General features: G+C 34.8%; 1 protein-coding gene across 4 annotated transcripts in view; it reads left to right on the top strand.

Moving 5' to 3' along the window:
* DIAPH2 (diaphanous related formin 2) overlaps positions 1–13,649 on the top strand; it is an 813,387-nt gene that overhangs the window by 626,375 nt on the left and 173,363 nt on the right. For all 4 annotated transcript variants that reach the window (XM_081278193.1, XM_081278192.1, XM_081278190.1 and 1 more), the window contains one exon: positions 249–384. In XM_081278193.1, the coding sequence (XP_081134319.1) occupies positions 249–384 (136 nt within the window). The remainder of the gene's footprint in view (positions 1–248; positions 385–13,649) is intronic.

Here is a 13,649-nt window from a genome sequence, read left to right as displayed (position 1 = left end):
AACATCGATGTCCCTAATTTTCCTGCACCCCAGATAGTGGCAATTGAAGACTCAGTTATTTCTAAATTATTTTCAAGAAGAGCTGTCTTAAGATTAATTAGTTGTCATTCTTAAAAACATATGCACATACTTTGAGGATGCTATAGTAACTTTCCATCTCTGCATATCTGTATAATTTTAAAACCATGTGACTTCTCCATTATAAAACTCATGGAAAGGATTTTGTTTAATTGTGTTTATACCTACAGGAAGCAGTAAAAGAAAACAATAAGAGAAGAGAAATGGAAGAGAAGACTAGGAGGGCAAAGCTTGCAAAAGAGAAAGCTGAACAAGAAAAAGTGGAACGCCAGAAGAAAAAGAAACAGCTCATCGATATAAACAAAGGTACAGAAGTATTTCTAATTATTTTTAAAAGATGACAAAAGTGCAAAATAATTTTACTAGTTGATTTTTCGACTATAAAGTAAGTAATCATATTCATAGAAAATTTACAGTATTGTTAATTACTTGTGTCAAATTTCTCTAATGATACTATCTATCACTTCTCATGCTACACTGAGCATTCAGGATTTTGATACTCAGTGCAAGGTGTTATGTTGTTGAGATAATCTTTTTCTCATTGATTTTATTATAATGATCTGAATGAGGCAGTGGTAAAGGAAGAAGGGAGTGAGATGAAAAGTGAAAAACACAGCGTGGAGAGATGTGGCCTAGACCTTAGTTTCACTTTGGTGGTACATATCGTTTGGAAGTGCAGTTACAATAGTCTTCCTTGAGGGCTTGAACACTTCAAGTCATAATAGATATTGACAGCACTATTACAAGTTGAAAAAATAGCAGAGCATCTTATTCAGCTCTGAGCCTAAGTAAAAGTTGCTGGCCCATCCACATTAGTGTAAAGTAAGTTGTTTCCTTGCTTAGCAAGAATGATCATATATTATAGGTGGGTTCTTTGATTTGACTTACTTTTTAAAGAGAGAGAAAAAAGAAGAAAATGATTGGTAGCCAGGTGTTTGTACTCTGAAAATTTAAGAATAAAGAACATAGCCTTCACCACCAGAGGCTTAGAGAATTTCAAACAAAATAAAATCTGAACAAGATAATAGGTAGTATGACTAATATTGGACCATTTATCATTGAAGATAACAATAGTAAAACTTAGAAGCACTGTATAATATCAGCAACATGCCAAGCACTATTTTAAGATTTTAGGTCATTTCTCACATATGTATAAGGAAGATGCTATGATTATCTTATTTTACAGGCAGGAAATTGAGGCTCATATAAATTAAGGAACTTTTCCAAATTTGCACAAATAGAAAATATTAGCTTTGAAATAGAATCCAAGGAGTCTGGCTATATTATCTGTGCACTTATCCTTACCACTGTCAAAATAGCAACTGTCATATAGCATGTACCAAGAACTATCTTAGCTGTTTTACATTTTTAAACCTACTTAATCCTCATAAAACCCTATGAAGAAAGTTCTATTACCTCATTGTAAAATGAGGAAGCCAGATGTGGTGATGCACATCTGTAATCCCAGTGGCTCAGGAGGCTGAGGCAGGAGAATTGCAGGTTCAGCTACTGAAGCCAGCCTCAGCAACTTAGGTAATAAGCAACCTAGTGAGATCATTTCTCAAAATAAATAAATAAATAAATAAATAAATAAATAGGGCTGGGGATATGGTAAAGCACCCTTAGGTCCAATCCCTGTGCCCAAAATAAATAAATAAATGTTAAACTAAGCGAAATTGCCCAAGATCACAAAGGTAGAAAGAGGTAGAACCTAGATTTGAACCCAGGCAGTTTGTGACCAGAGTTTAATTATTAACTGTTATTATGTGTTTAAAGTGATTAATCATTATCAAGTATTCTGCTGTAATAATTTTATAAAATAATATCTATGCCATTGATTTTATTCTTCATACTTTTGAAATACATACAATTTTTCAGAAATTGAGTATAGTTTATTTCTTCTGTCCAAGAAAAACATTAACATAATTTCAAGAGAATAAAAGTTGTTATATAAACACCTGAATTTTAAAAAGAGATTAGTATCTCGGATCAAGAGAAGTAGTGTCTTGACTGAAGGTTACTCAGTTAGGAAGTAATAGCCCAGCATTTCAATGTATATTTGCAGGAATTTATCACTTAAAAGGTAATAAAATTAATAGAAGAGTGCCAAAAGTTAGTTCCCTTTTGTGCATGGAGGAGTAGTGAGGGAAGAGGCTCACTCGAAGTGGTAGTAGTGGGTAGATTGTGAGCTTTCTTTTGTGGTGTGCTAAGGGTCTTATCCTGAAAAATATTGGAAGCCTATGAATGTTTATAAATTGGAAAATGATGAACTTAGGTTTCTTAGACCATTTGGGCAAAAACAGAAAGAATGCATCCAGACAGGAAAGGTTTGAGACAGCAGAGGTTTTGAGGATACTCTCATGGTGCAAACAAGAGCTGATAGTGGCCTGAACCATGCAGCAACAAGAAGGTTAAAAAAAAAAAAGATCAGTAAGAGGTGTATAAAAGTTCTCTGTAGAGAGAGTGGAGAGAGGGACTTCTTTTAAGGAATTGGTTCCTGTGATATGGAGGCTGACAAGTTCAATATCAACAGAGTAGGACAGCAGGCTGGAGACCCAGGGAAGAGCCAATGTTGCAGTTCAAGTCTGAAGATTATCTGCTGCAGAACTCCCACTTGTTCAGAGGAAATTAGTCTTTGCGCTTTATTCAGGTCTTAACTGATTGAATGAGGTCCATCTACATAATGGAGGGCAATCTGCTTGACTCAAAGTCCACCAGTTTGAAAGTTAATTTCATCTAAAACATCCTCACAGAAACATCCAGAATAACATTTGACCAAATATCTAGGCCACATGAACCAGCCAAGTTGACAAATAAAATTTTATCTCACACTACAGGGATACTGCCACATCGATGTTCATAGCAGCACAATTCACAACTGCTAGACTGTGGAATCAACCCAGATGCCCTTCAATAGATGAATGGATAAAAAAAATGTGGCATTTATACACCATGGAGTATTACGCAGCACTAAAAAATGACAAAATCACGGAATTTGCAGGGAAATGGATGGCACTAGAGCAGATTATGCTTAGTGAAGCTAGCCAATCCCTAAAAAACAAATACCAAATGTCTTCTTTGATATAATGAGAGCAACTAAGAACAGAACAGGGAGGAAGAGCAGGAAGAAAAGATTAACATTAAACAGAGACATGAGGTGGGAGGGAAAGGGAGAAAAAAAGGGAAATTGCATGGAAATGGAGGGAGACCCTCATTGTTATACAAAATTACATATAAGAGGTTATGAGGGAAATGGGATAACAAACATGGAGGGAAATGAATTACAGTAGATGGGGTAGAGAGAGAAGATGGGAAGGGAGGGGAGGGAGGATAGTAGAGGATAGGAAAGGTAGCAGAATACAATAGTCACTAATATGGCAGTATGTAAAAATGTGATGTGTAACTGATGTGATTCTGCAATCTGTATTTGGGGTAAAAATGGGAGTTCATAACCCACTTGATTCTAATGTATGAAATATGATATGTCAAGAGCTTTGTAATGTTGTGAACAACCAATAAAAAAAAATTATCTCAAAGGGATGTTGAAAGATTGAACTACCAGTCTCTGATGATTGGTAAGATGTGGGAATAAAGGTAGGAAGGCATTTGAGAAGGTGGCATTCTTCACAGAGAAATAAAATTCAGGAATAGAGCAGATTTGGTCGGGGGCGGGAGTTACAATGATTATTGTCATTTTGATAATGTTTAGTTTCTAGATGCCTTATAGAGTAGGAAAATTTCTGATAAGTCATTGTTTATGTGAATATGAAACTCAGGAAAGAGGTCTGAGCTAGACTTAGGAATCATTGTTTTTGTTGAAGATTAAAATTATGATATGCTAGTTTGCTAGGTTTCCATAACAAAATGCCCAAAACTGGAGGGCTTACAAAAATAGATGTATACTATCTCATACTTACAGAGGCTAGAAATTCAAAATTAAGATATCATTAGGGCTATGTTACTTACAAACACACAAGAGCAGGATCTGTTCCACGCCTTTCCCCTAGCTTCTGGTAGTTTATTGGCTTGTGGCACCATGACATTAGTTTTCATATGGCATTCTCCCTGTGTGCATGTCTGTCTTTCCACATGGTATTCTTATAACAAAGACACAAGTGATGTTAGAGCAGGCCCACCCTACTCCATTATGAACTCTACTAATAATGCAATTCAGCCTATAATATATGGGATTCGATGAGATCACCAAGGTGAAATAAAAACTATTTGGTCTCTGAAGCCATTTATACTAAAGAATTATTAAGGACCCCCAATACATTTTATTTTTATAGATATATATATATATATATATATATATATATATATATATATATATAGTCATTTATTATATTAGAATTAAAACCTAGACAACTTTTAAATTATTTGTTTATTCATTCAATTAAAATAACAATAGTAAACCTATTGTATATTGAAAATATATAACACTGTTTATGAAATGTAACTATATTTTAAAAAATATTAGCAAGAGAAAAAATAGAGTTATAAGTCCCTTCAAAGTCTAGCTAAATTAAAAAAAAAAAAACAGCTTCATTCTCATTCCTGCTTCTGTATTTAATCTAATGTGATGTCATTCATCATGTAGCTTCTGGAAAACTCCACTGTATACTCTTATAAGAATGAAAGAAAAAAAGGCAAAAGAGTTTATAAAAATAGTTTTTCTTATTGGCTCTTTTTATTTATATATGATAATGGAATTAATTTTGATATAATTATAAAAGAATGGAATAAATTTTCATCTAATTAAGTTCTCAATACTTCTCTTCCCCTCCCTTCCTCCCACCCTGTTCCCTTCCCTTGGTTCTACTGATTGTTCTATTATGTACTTATAGTTTTTTTTTTCTTTTTAAATTAGTGTCAGACCCCCTAAAATGATTTTGTGGGCCCCTAGGCCTCAAAGCCCAAACTTTGAGCACCTCTGTTATAAACAAAGAAAAGTGTAAGCACTTAGAATTTGAGTGTACTTGTTTTATGTCAATAAGATAACCTTTCATACTACACCAATTCTCATCTACACCCAAGTATTTACCAACCATTTTCCCCTATAAATAAGCCTGTATTAAGAAAAAAAGGAAAGTTCCTGTTTTAATTGTATCCATATTCTATACTTTCGTTCATTATTTGCCCAGAATTTAATTACCTCTTCCAGTGCCATTGAAGGCACAGGATGGATATTCAAATAAGTTTCTCTGAATATGCTCAGCTGAGTGATTTTAACATGAAAGATACATTTTCAAATAGGGTTTATCATTTATCTTTTATGTGTCATTGCCTAGCACTATTTACAGATCAATAAAATAGTGAACTGAAATGTTAGCTTCTTGATTTGTGGCCCATGTGTTGCAAATATAATATTATTTTTATTTATTATAATATAATGTTACATTTGGAATATATGAGTGTGAGTATTTACAAATATGTTTCCAAAATGCATCCTTCTCAGAATAGAAGTGTGTAGTTTAAATTGGGAAGATGAAATATTGCAAAAAAGAATAAGAATAGATTTGGATATCAAGATGAAGCTCAGTGTTAGAGAGTTCCCTTAGTGTGTTAGGAAAGATGCTGTTTTGACTAAGTAAAAGTCAATTGCAGGCATTTTAAGAGCTGCAAGGAGGCCATGAAGTGTGAATCCATGAGGTGTGAAAGTCTATGGAAGATATGAATGAGGTGTAGTCAGAAAATGATTTTCAGAACTTTGAACGTGTCTAGTTTGAATGCTGTAATCTTCCTCTCTGCTGAAAGAGATGTTGTAGAATATGTGATTGCCCTTGTAAGATATGTCTTCTATAGAGTACAAAGGTATTTCATGCCCATGTGACTATAGTAATACCTACCAATGGAAACAAAGGACGTTACCTTACAAGAAAAGTATTGCTGGGTGCAATGACATACAAATTAGGGAGACCTTGTCTCTAATTAAAAATATTAACTGGGGTCAGGGATGTGTCTCAGTGGTTAAATGGTCCACAGTGCTTTATAGATATACATAAAGGTGAAATTCACTGTGGCACACACACACACACATACACACACCATAATCTGGTCAATTTTATTCCACAACTTCTCCATTTTCATCCTCCTCCCTCCCCCTCTATCTCTTCCCTGTATTCCACTGGATCATGGGATCCTCCGCTTAAAAGTTTGTGGAGACTAAAATGTAGAGGTCAATTTTAGCTCTTCTGCCTAGTCTTTTCAGTTTGTTCTCTTTCATCATCTCTTCACGTCTCGGTTACTTTATCTGTAATATAGGACAAAGACCTTTGCCTACTATAGTTTTAGTGAAGATTAAATGAAATAATTATGTATAGTATATAACATGGGACCTAAAATATACTTGTCATTGAAGAATCTGGAAAAACTCAAGAAATAATCCTTACCCTTAAGAAATTTTCAGTTTTCTCAGAGAGATTAAGTAAAGCTGAATCAGCAAAGAATACACTGTATACTGATATATAATAGAGATTATTTGCTCTGAAGAACTATCTAAAAGGGGAAAATAATTAGGTCTGATGAAATGACATATAAGGTTTCATGGATAAGGCCTAGTATAGTCTCTGGGCCTCTCAGTCCAGCTAGACCCTGAAAGATGGGTAATATTTGGCTGAACAGAAGTAAAACTACTCCAGTAAAAAGGGTTAACATCAACAGCAGTGCACATCAGCCAGCACAAGAAGGTGACAGACTTAAGTTTAATGGTCCATGGGAAATACACCAAAATAATTGGGAGGATGGGTCCTGAATTTGAGTCCTGGTTCCACAGTTTACTAGCCATATAATCACTGACTAGATATTGTAGTTTTCTGTGCCTGAATTTATTCATCTATAAAATGGAATAACATTAGTACCTGTTTTATCATAAGGGCTATATGAGGTCAGAGACTGGTATTATTTGTACTGTAGTCTATTTATCAATTATATATTTTTGTCCTTTAGCCTATTGCCAGTGTTTGATGTTTAAATGTTCAGTGAATATTTTCTGTTGTTGCTATGGTTAGAGGAGAATTTAATTTGGAATAGTGTCAGAAAGTTAGGATGGACTGGCTTGCATTTAACAATAAAAGATATAAAATGAAAAAGGAAAAAAACAAAAGGTAGGATGGAGCCAGACTGTGAAGAGCTTTCAAAGTGAGATAGGGGAGTTGCAGCATAATGAGGGAGGAGAGCTAAGGTTATTACAGGAATCTGGTTGGGAATTATTGAGGATACTAAGCCATAATCACAAAAAAGGAAAGGTGACTACAAGGATGATGTCACTGGAAAACAGTAGTGAAAGGTGAAGAAAACAGAGTTAGCATGTACCTGATTCTTGTTTCAACCTGTGGCAGTTTAAGAAGGCGGTAAAAGGAAGGAAAAATTTCATAAAAGGATGAAAAACAAAAACAGTGGAAGTTGCCAGCAACAGATTCAGTGAGGAGCAGAGACTCCTTGTAAGAACAGCACAGTTTTACCAATAGATAATCATATATTGACATATATGACTTTTTACATATTTGCTTCTTTCTTTTTTTTTTTTTAAAGAGAATTTTATTTTTTTTTAATATTTATTTTTTAGTTCTCGGCGGACACAACATCTTTGTTGGTATGTGGTGCTGAGGATCGAACCCGGGCCGCACGCACTCCAGGCGAGTGCGCTACCAGTTGAGCCACATCTCCAGCCCCATATTTGCTTATTTCATTCATCCAACCAACATTTATTGCACCATTTCCCAAATAATTATAATTAAAGCACGAACAGTAATACAACATTTATGTAAATTTAAAATGGAGAAAGTTCATTCAAATGCATCAAAAAGTATTCTAAATCAATAAATGTACTCTAAAATGTGTGCACACAGTATGCAAACTATACAAAGTAGTTGGTATAATCTATGTTCCCCAACCTTTGATTATATTGGTATAGATGATAATTGACTTAGGGACCACAAAAAAAGGTGAATTAATTCCGTAGGTAGAGAAAGAAATCTTACCTAATATTTGTATATAAATCTCTTTCTTTTCATGTTTATGGAAGTCAGCAAATTAACTGCAAGGATTTGGAGGTAACAATAGGAGAAAATACATAAAAATGGATGTTTGAAAATTGCACACTACAACTGAGATTCTTATGCAAATATTATTTAATCAGAAACAGTTTGCACCTCCTTATGCAGTATGGATAAATATGCATATGATGATAAAGAATGAGTTCCCATAGTCAGATTCAATGATAAATCAGTCTTCAGAGATTAGATTAGCAAATGTTGATGAATAAACCTAAACATTTTAATTCTATCAATAGTGGTTGATAACAATTTTCTTTTTACTTGACTTAAAATAATTACATCTTATAAGTGAATAAATCCAGATGACATTATTTTGATCTGAATAGGTCAAAACTATGTTTCCTAATATCAAATTCCAGATGCTAAATTATGGTAACCTGCCGCAGTCTGGCTGGGCACAATTCAGGAGCCACTTATCAAGCAGAATCGAGCTTTATTTTTAGAACACACACACCAAACCACACAGCTCCTCAGGAAAACCCTCAGAGCCCAACTGCCACCACCGGCTTTCCACAACCCTCTCAACCTCCCCCACTCCTCCTGCTCTTGAGGCCCATTGGCTGGGTCGCGTGGGCAGAGCCAAAAAAATGTCCCCCAATGAGCAGCTCCGTGGTCTGAAAGGGCGGGGAAACAGCCCAATGAGCATCACCCCAGAGGAGCCAATCAGTTGGCAGCTAGAAGTTTGCTGGGGCGCTGTGAGCCAATCATCAGCTGGCAGCTGGAAGTTTGCTGGCAGCTAGAAGTTTGCTGGGGCCCCTTCGGCTGTGGCTCTCAACAGTAACCAAAATTATAGATTGAAAAACCTACAAATAATTGAATTGATCTGAGTAGTATTTAAGCACCTCTGATAATCAATCATTGAGAAATTTGTACCATCATTCCACCATATTTTACAAATACTGATGAACAATTCATAGATGCTAATGCAAAGGTAAACAAGTTTGTATACTTGGTTGACCTAGAAGAAAATTATTGTCCTGTCTATAAAGAGAAAAAGACTATCTGATTTATACTCTGTTTACTTAAATTACTTTGCTCCCTACATTAATAAGCATTTCAGGCTGGGGATGTGGCTCAAGCGGTAGCGCGCTCACCTGCCATGCGTGCGGCCGGGTTCGAGCCTCAGCACCACATACCAACAAAGATGTTGTGTCTGCCGAGAACTAAAAAATAAATATTAAAAATTCTCTCTCTCTCTCTCTCTCTCTCTCTCTCTCTCTCTCTCTCTCTTCCCTCTCTCACTCTCTCTCTCTCTCCTCTCTCACTCTCTCTTTAAAAAAAATAAGCATTTCAAAAAAATCTGTTTATTCAAAATCAGAGTTTTTATCTTTGTTTTCAAAGTTTGATTTTTCAATGAAGATGGGAGATTTGTTTTCTTAAATAAAATTATTCAGTACAGTGAAGACTTGCCCAGATATCTAGAGCTTAGCATACTAAGGTGTTTAGTATGAATTTGAGTCCTTGTTATTTGAATAAAACATCCATTTTAAGGCAACATCATAGCATGTTATTTTCATTCATCCAATAAGCATTTGTTGAATTGTTAAGTACCAGGACTGGGTTAATAAGATGCAAAGAGGAGCTCCCATTGTGTCAGTTATCAAATGGTAAGTCACAAACTGCTGGTTGAATCTGCTGATCACCTTTGTCATGTCATCCATGACAGACTCTCTATTATTGATTTAACCTGCAATTGAAATGAGTTCAACCCCCTCTCCCATAGAGCCAGACAAATCTGAGTTCAAATTCTGACTGTGCCTTCTACATATTGCATCCTTGGGCAATTTACCCAACCTCTCTGATACCCAACTTCTTCACCACAAGACAGGGAAAGGAATAGCATATGCTCATAATATTTTATGAGCACTAAATAAGAGGATAGTTGCAAAACTCTTAGCACTTGTGTGGCACACCAATACCACTTAATAAATATTCAATGGTATTATCTCTTTATTAATAACAGTTATTTTAGTGAACATATCAAGGGAAAATATCAATGGTAATAGTCATTACAACAGAATCTTAGTTGGCTAGCCTAGATGAAGAGAGAGGTATTTGGATTAATCTGATTTTATAATTAAATAAAAAGACCATTTGTGTATCAGATTTTATCATCCATAATGCTTCTGACCTCTATTAGTGCATAACCTTCCTCATATCCTCCCAAATATCTCCCCTGCCCACAGTATTTTTGGCTTTACATTTTACACAGTTGGAAGTGTGCAGCATATGGTGCTTAAAAATAATTTTGGACATAGAGCCAGCACACAGTATATATTTGCTGGTAGATCATTAAGATCTTGTTGTACACTCTGGACCATTATTCAGAGCATCAGTCATCAGTGTACATTAGTATTGGAGGGTATATTAAGCTGTACTATTTCCAGTATATAGTCTAGATTAATTGGAGGTTCTACTTTTTTTTTCTTGTAGCCTATTTAAGCCACTTATCACTAGTGTTTTTTTTTTTTTTTTTCTGACCTCATACTAAAATAATTACATTTCTGGCATCAGTTCACTGGGAATCAGCATAAAAATCCCATTCTATCTGCTGTAGCAGTAAAACAATTTATACATCTACTAAAAATATTCTTTTAAATGGGAAAAAATAAACGTGAAATAAGGTAGGTAATGTACTTAGGTCTCATTAAGAGTTCTTACATTCTAAATGTAGAAACTAAAATTTGCAAAAACTAAGAGCTGTCTTCAATGTGCTGAACATTGAGCAAGATTTCATCAAACCTGTGTAGAAGATGAGCAGTGCTGGCAGTTAAAAATTTGGCGTTTCTCTACAGTATATGTTTGTTGCAAGTGTGCCCAAATGCAGCTTTACTAGGCAGAAATACATGAAAATATTGAAGCAGGTAGGTGAAAACAGTAAAATTGACTATATAAGAAATGACCAAAACACATCATAGGTGGCCTAATCATTTATTAGAAACATGTATTGGTTCCATATTTTAATATTCCAGTTCTTATTACAGAAAAGTATCAAATGAATAACAGCTGTTGCATACCAATATTGCAATTAATTTGGCTCTGTTGTCAGTCAAATGCATTTAGATTCATGTCAGTAATTACAGCTAACAGATTCATAGAACCAACAAACTGCACTGAACGCAACCAAGTCAATAATAACTTTTTAAAAATTATATTTGTTTCACTCATGTTAAATCCCTGAGCCCCTTTGCTGGTTCAGAATCAGGACAAAAATCTATTTTTCCACTAAATGTGCAAAAGGATTATTATGGACGAAAACCTTTCGGTGATTTTTAATTTAATTTTACAAGTATTTATTGAGTACCCACAGTGTACTGAGCATGGGTGATACACCCTATTCATAGTATTGTCTGATAACTCAGCACCACTAACCTACTTAAGGAGTTATTAACCATCAGCTTTTCTTCTTCTCCATATATATCTTCCATAAAAAATAATGACTCTTTGTATGTGGCTCCTATATGTATGTGTATGCTCACAAAGGACTATGAACAGCATATGACATATAGATTTCATATTTTTCACATTTATACATATTTATCTTTAAAACATCTATTTTTAATAGTCCTCATATACACCCTTCATACAGATAATCTATAAAGTATTAACTAGGTTGACTAGTTAGTAGGAAAAAATGGAAGAGAACATGTTTTATTTTAAGAAAACAATTATGCCTTTGTTATACTATTAGAAAAACATTGAAACTTAGAATATCTGACCTAATCTAAATCAATTGTAGGTTTCATATGCTTTTTTGGAATAGCTCAGAAGATAATGATATGAATCATTTGGGAATCAAAAAATAATTACCTTTTAAATGTGCAGTAACTATGGGTGACATAATACTTTTATTTGTCTGAAGCAGTACTAAAATCTATCTTAAACGTACATTTTTAAAAAATTTCCTCACAGCAGAGTAGATATTTCAGAGCTCCTGAATTTGAGCTAGCATTTCTTATTTGCTCATCCCTGAACAAGGTTGCCTAAGAATTATTTGGAGCATCATTAAACAAGATAGAATGCTTATAAATCCAAGAAGACTTAGGGATAACCCTGCTGAGGCTCAGAGAGGGTCCCAGAAGTTCTTTTCAGGCTTATGTGGTTCTGTGGTATAAGACAATCGCAGGCTCAGTGTATGCTGGGTTACATTGTGCTATAATCTGAAAGTCATAATATGTTGTTTTATTTGTGTGTGTAGTCCCTCATTTTTATAATGTAATTCCTACTCCAGTTTTTAAGGTAATAATTTTATGCAGTTGAATGTTTGAAGTTACCAATTTCCTCGACTGTCTCACCAATATCTTGCACATTCTTGGTTGAGTTGCTACCTTGTCAGATTTTCTAGAACAGCATTTCTGCAAAAGAAAAATATGTTCCCTCTAGTCCTCTTTTGTCAAAAACCCTTTGCACTTACTTTCTTTTGCCAATTGAACCTTTTTTGAAATGCATCAGTAGGGAGAGCTTGCCTAGCCTTTGCTAGACAGGAGTAGCTGTAGGTGCATTTAAACAATCCAACTTGAAAAGGGGATTTCTCTCTTTTTATTTGAAAACAATTGAAAATGAAAGGTGTGTGTCTCAGGACAGAGTGCTTAACCGACCTCATTCTACTGAACTTGGATATGGTATATGAAACTGCCTCCCCTGTGTCTTCCCCAGTATTTTAAAAAGATGCTTTACTTGTTTGAGCCAACTGGTTCTGAGTCAGAGCTCTAGCCAGCATAACCAGAATCCATTATGTTGTTAGGTCTTGTTATACCATTCTTTGCATCAAATAGTCAATACAGCTCTGTTCTAAGGACTATCTGATCGTATTTTGAGGGGAAATCGAGACCAAGCTTTTGAGATGGACTAGGGTTATGTTAAGCTTTCATGGTAACCACACTCCCTCCCCCACAATACGTACAGCCTGTACTTTTAAATAATCCTGTAAGCTCCTGTGACTAAAGCATGAAAAATATCCATTTTCACTTGAGTAACCATGAAAATAAATGAAATCCCCAAAACGTACCCCTCTCTTAGGGCCTGGGGGTGGGGGTTGCCAGCACAGTTTCTAGCTCATCTCCCTCTCTTATTTTAAGACCCCAGAGGAATAAAGTAAACATTTTTGTAAGAAAATATGTGGGGATTTACTTTTTTAAATTACAGATGCTTATAACCTTAGGAAAATATATCATGTGCCCTGGACTTCAATGGTTAATACTTCTGAAGGATGTGAATCTTTAACGACACAGTAACTAAATACTAATTGGTTTTTACATAACAAATCCAGATGCCTGTATTATTGAGGAACCAATATCAAAAATTTACTCAGAGTCCTATATCTTTAAAAAAAAAAGAAAAAGAAAATGTATAATTTAAATGGCAAATGGGACAAATGTGCCAAGTTAAGTTTATTTGCCTTTTGATTTATTTTGTTTTTGAGAAGGTGACTAAGAAGCAAGTTGTTTATCTATAAATGTGGTAGGGAAAGGAAATCTTTCTGTGGAAGTTAGCCATCTGTAAATTAAATCTCTG

The sequence above is a fragment of the Spermophilus citellus genome (assembly GCF_964194105.1).
Source record: "Spermophilus citellus genome assembly, chromosome: X".
NCBI classification, from domain to species: Eukaryota; Metazoa; Chordata; class Mammalia; order Rodentia; family Sciuridae; genus Spermophilus; species Spermophilus citellus.
Note: the sequence above shows the minus strand (reverse complement) of the source record. Positions and strands in the feature narration are given on the sequence as shown.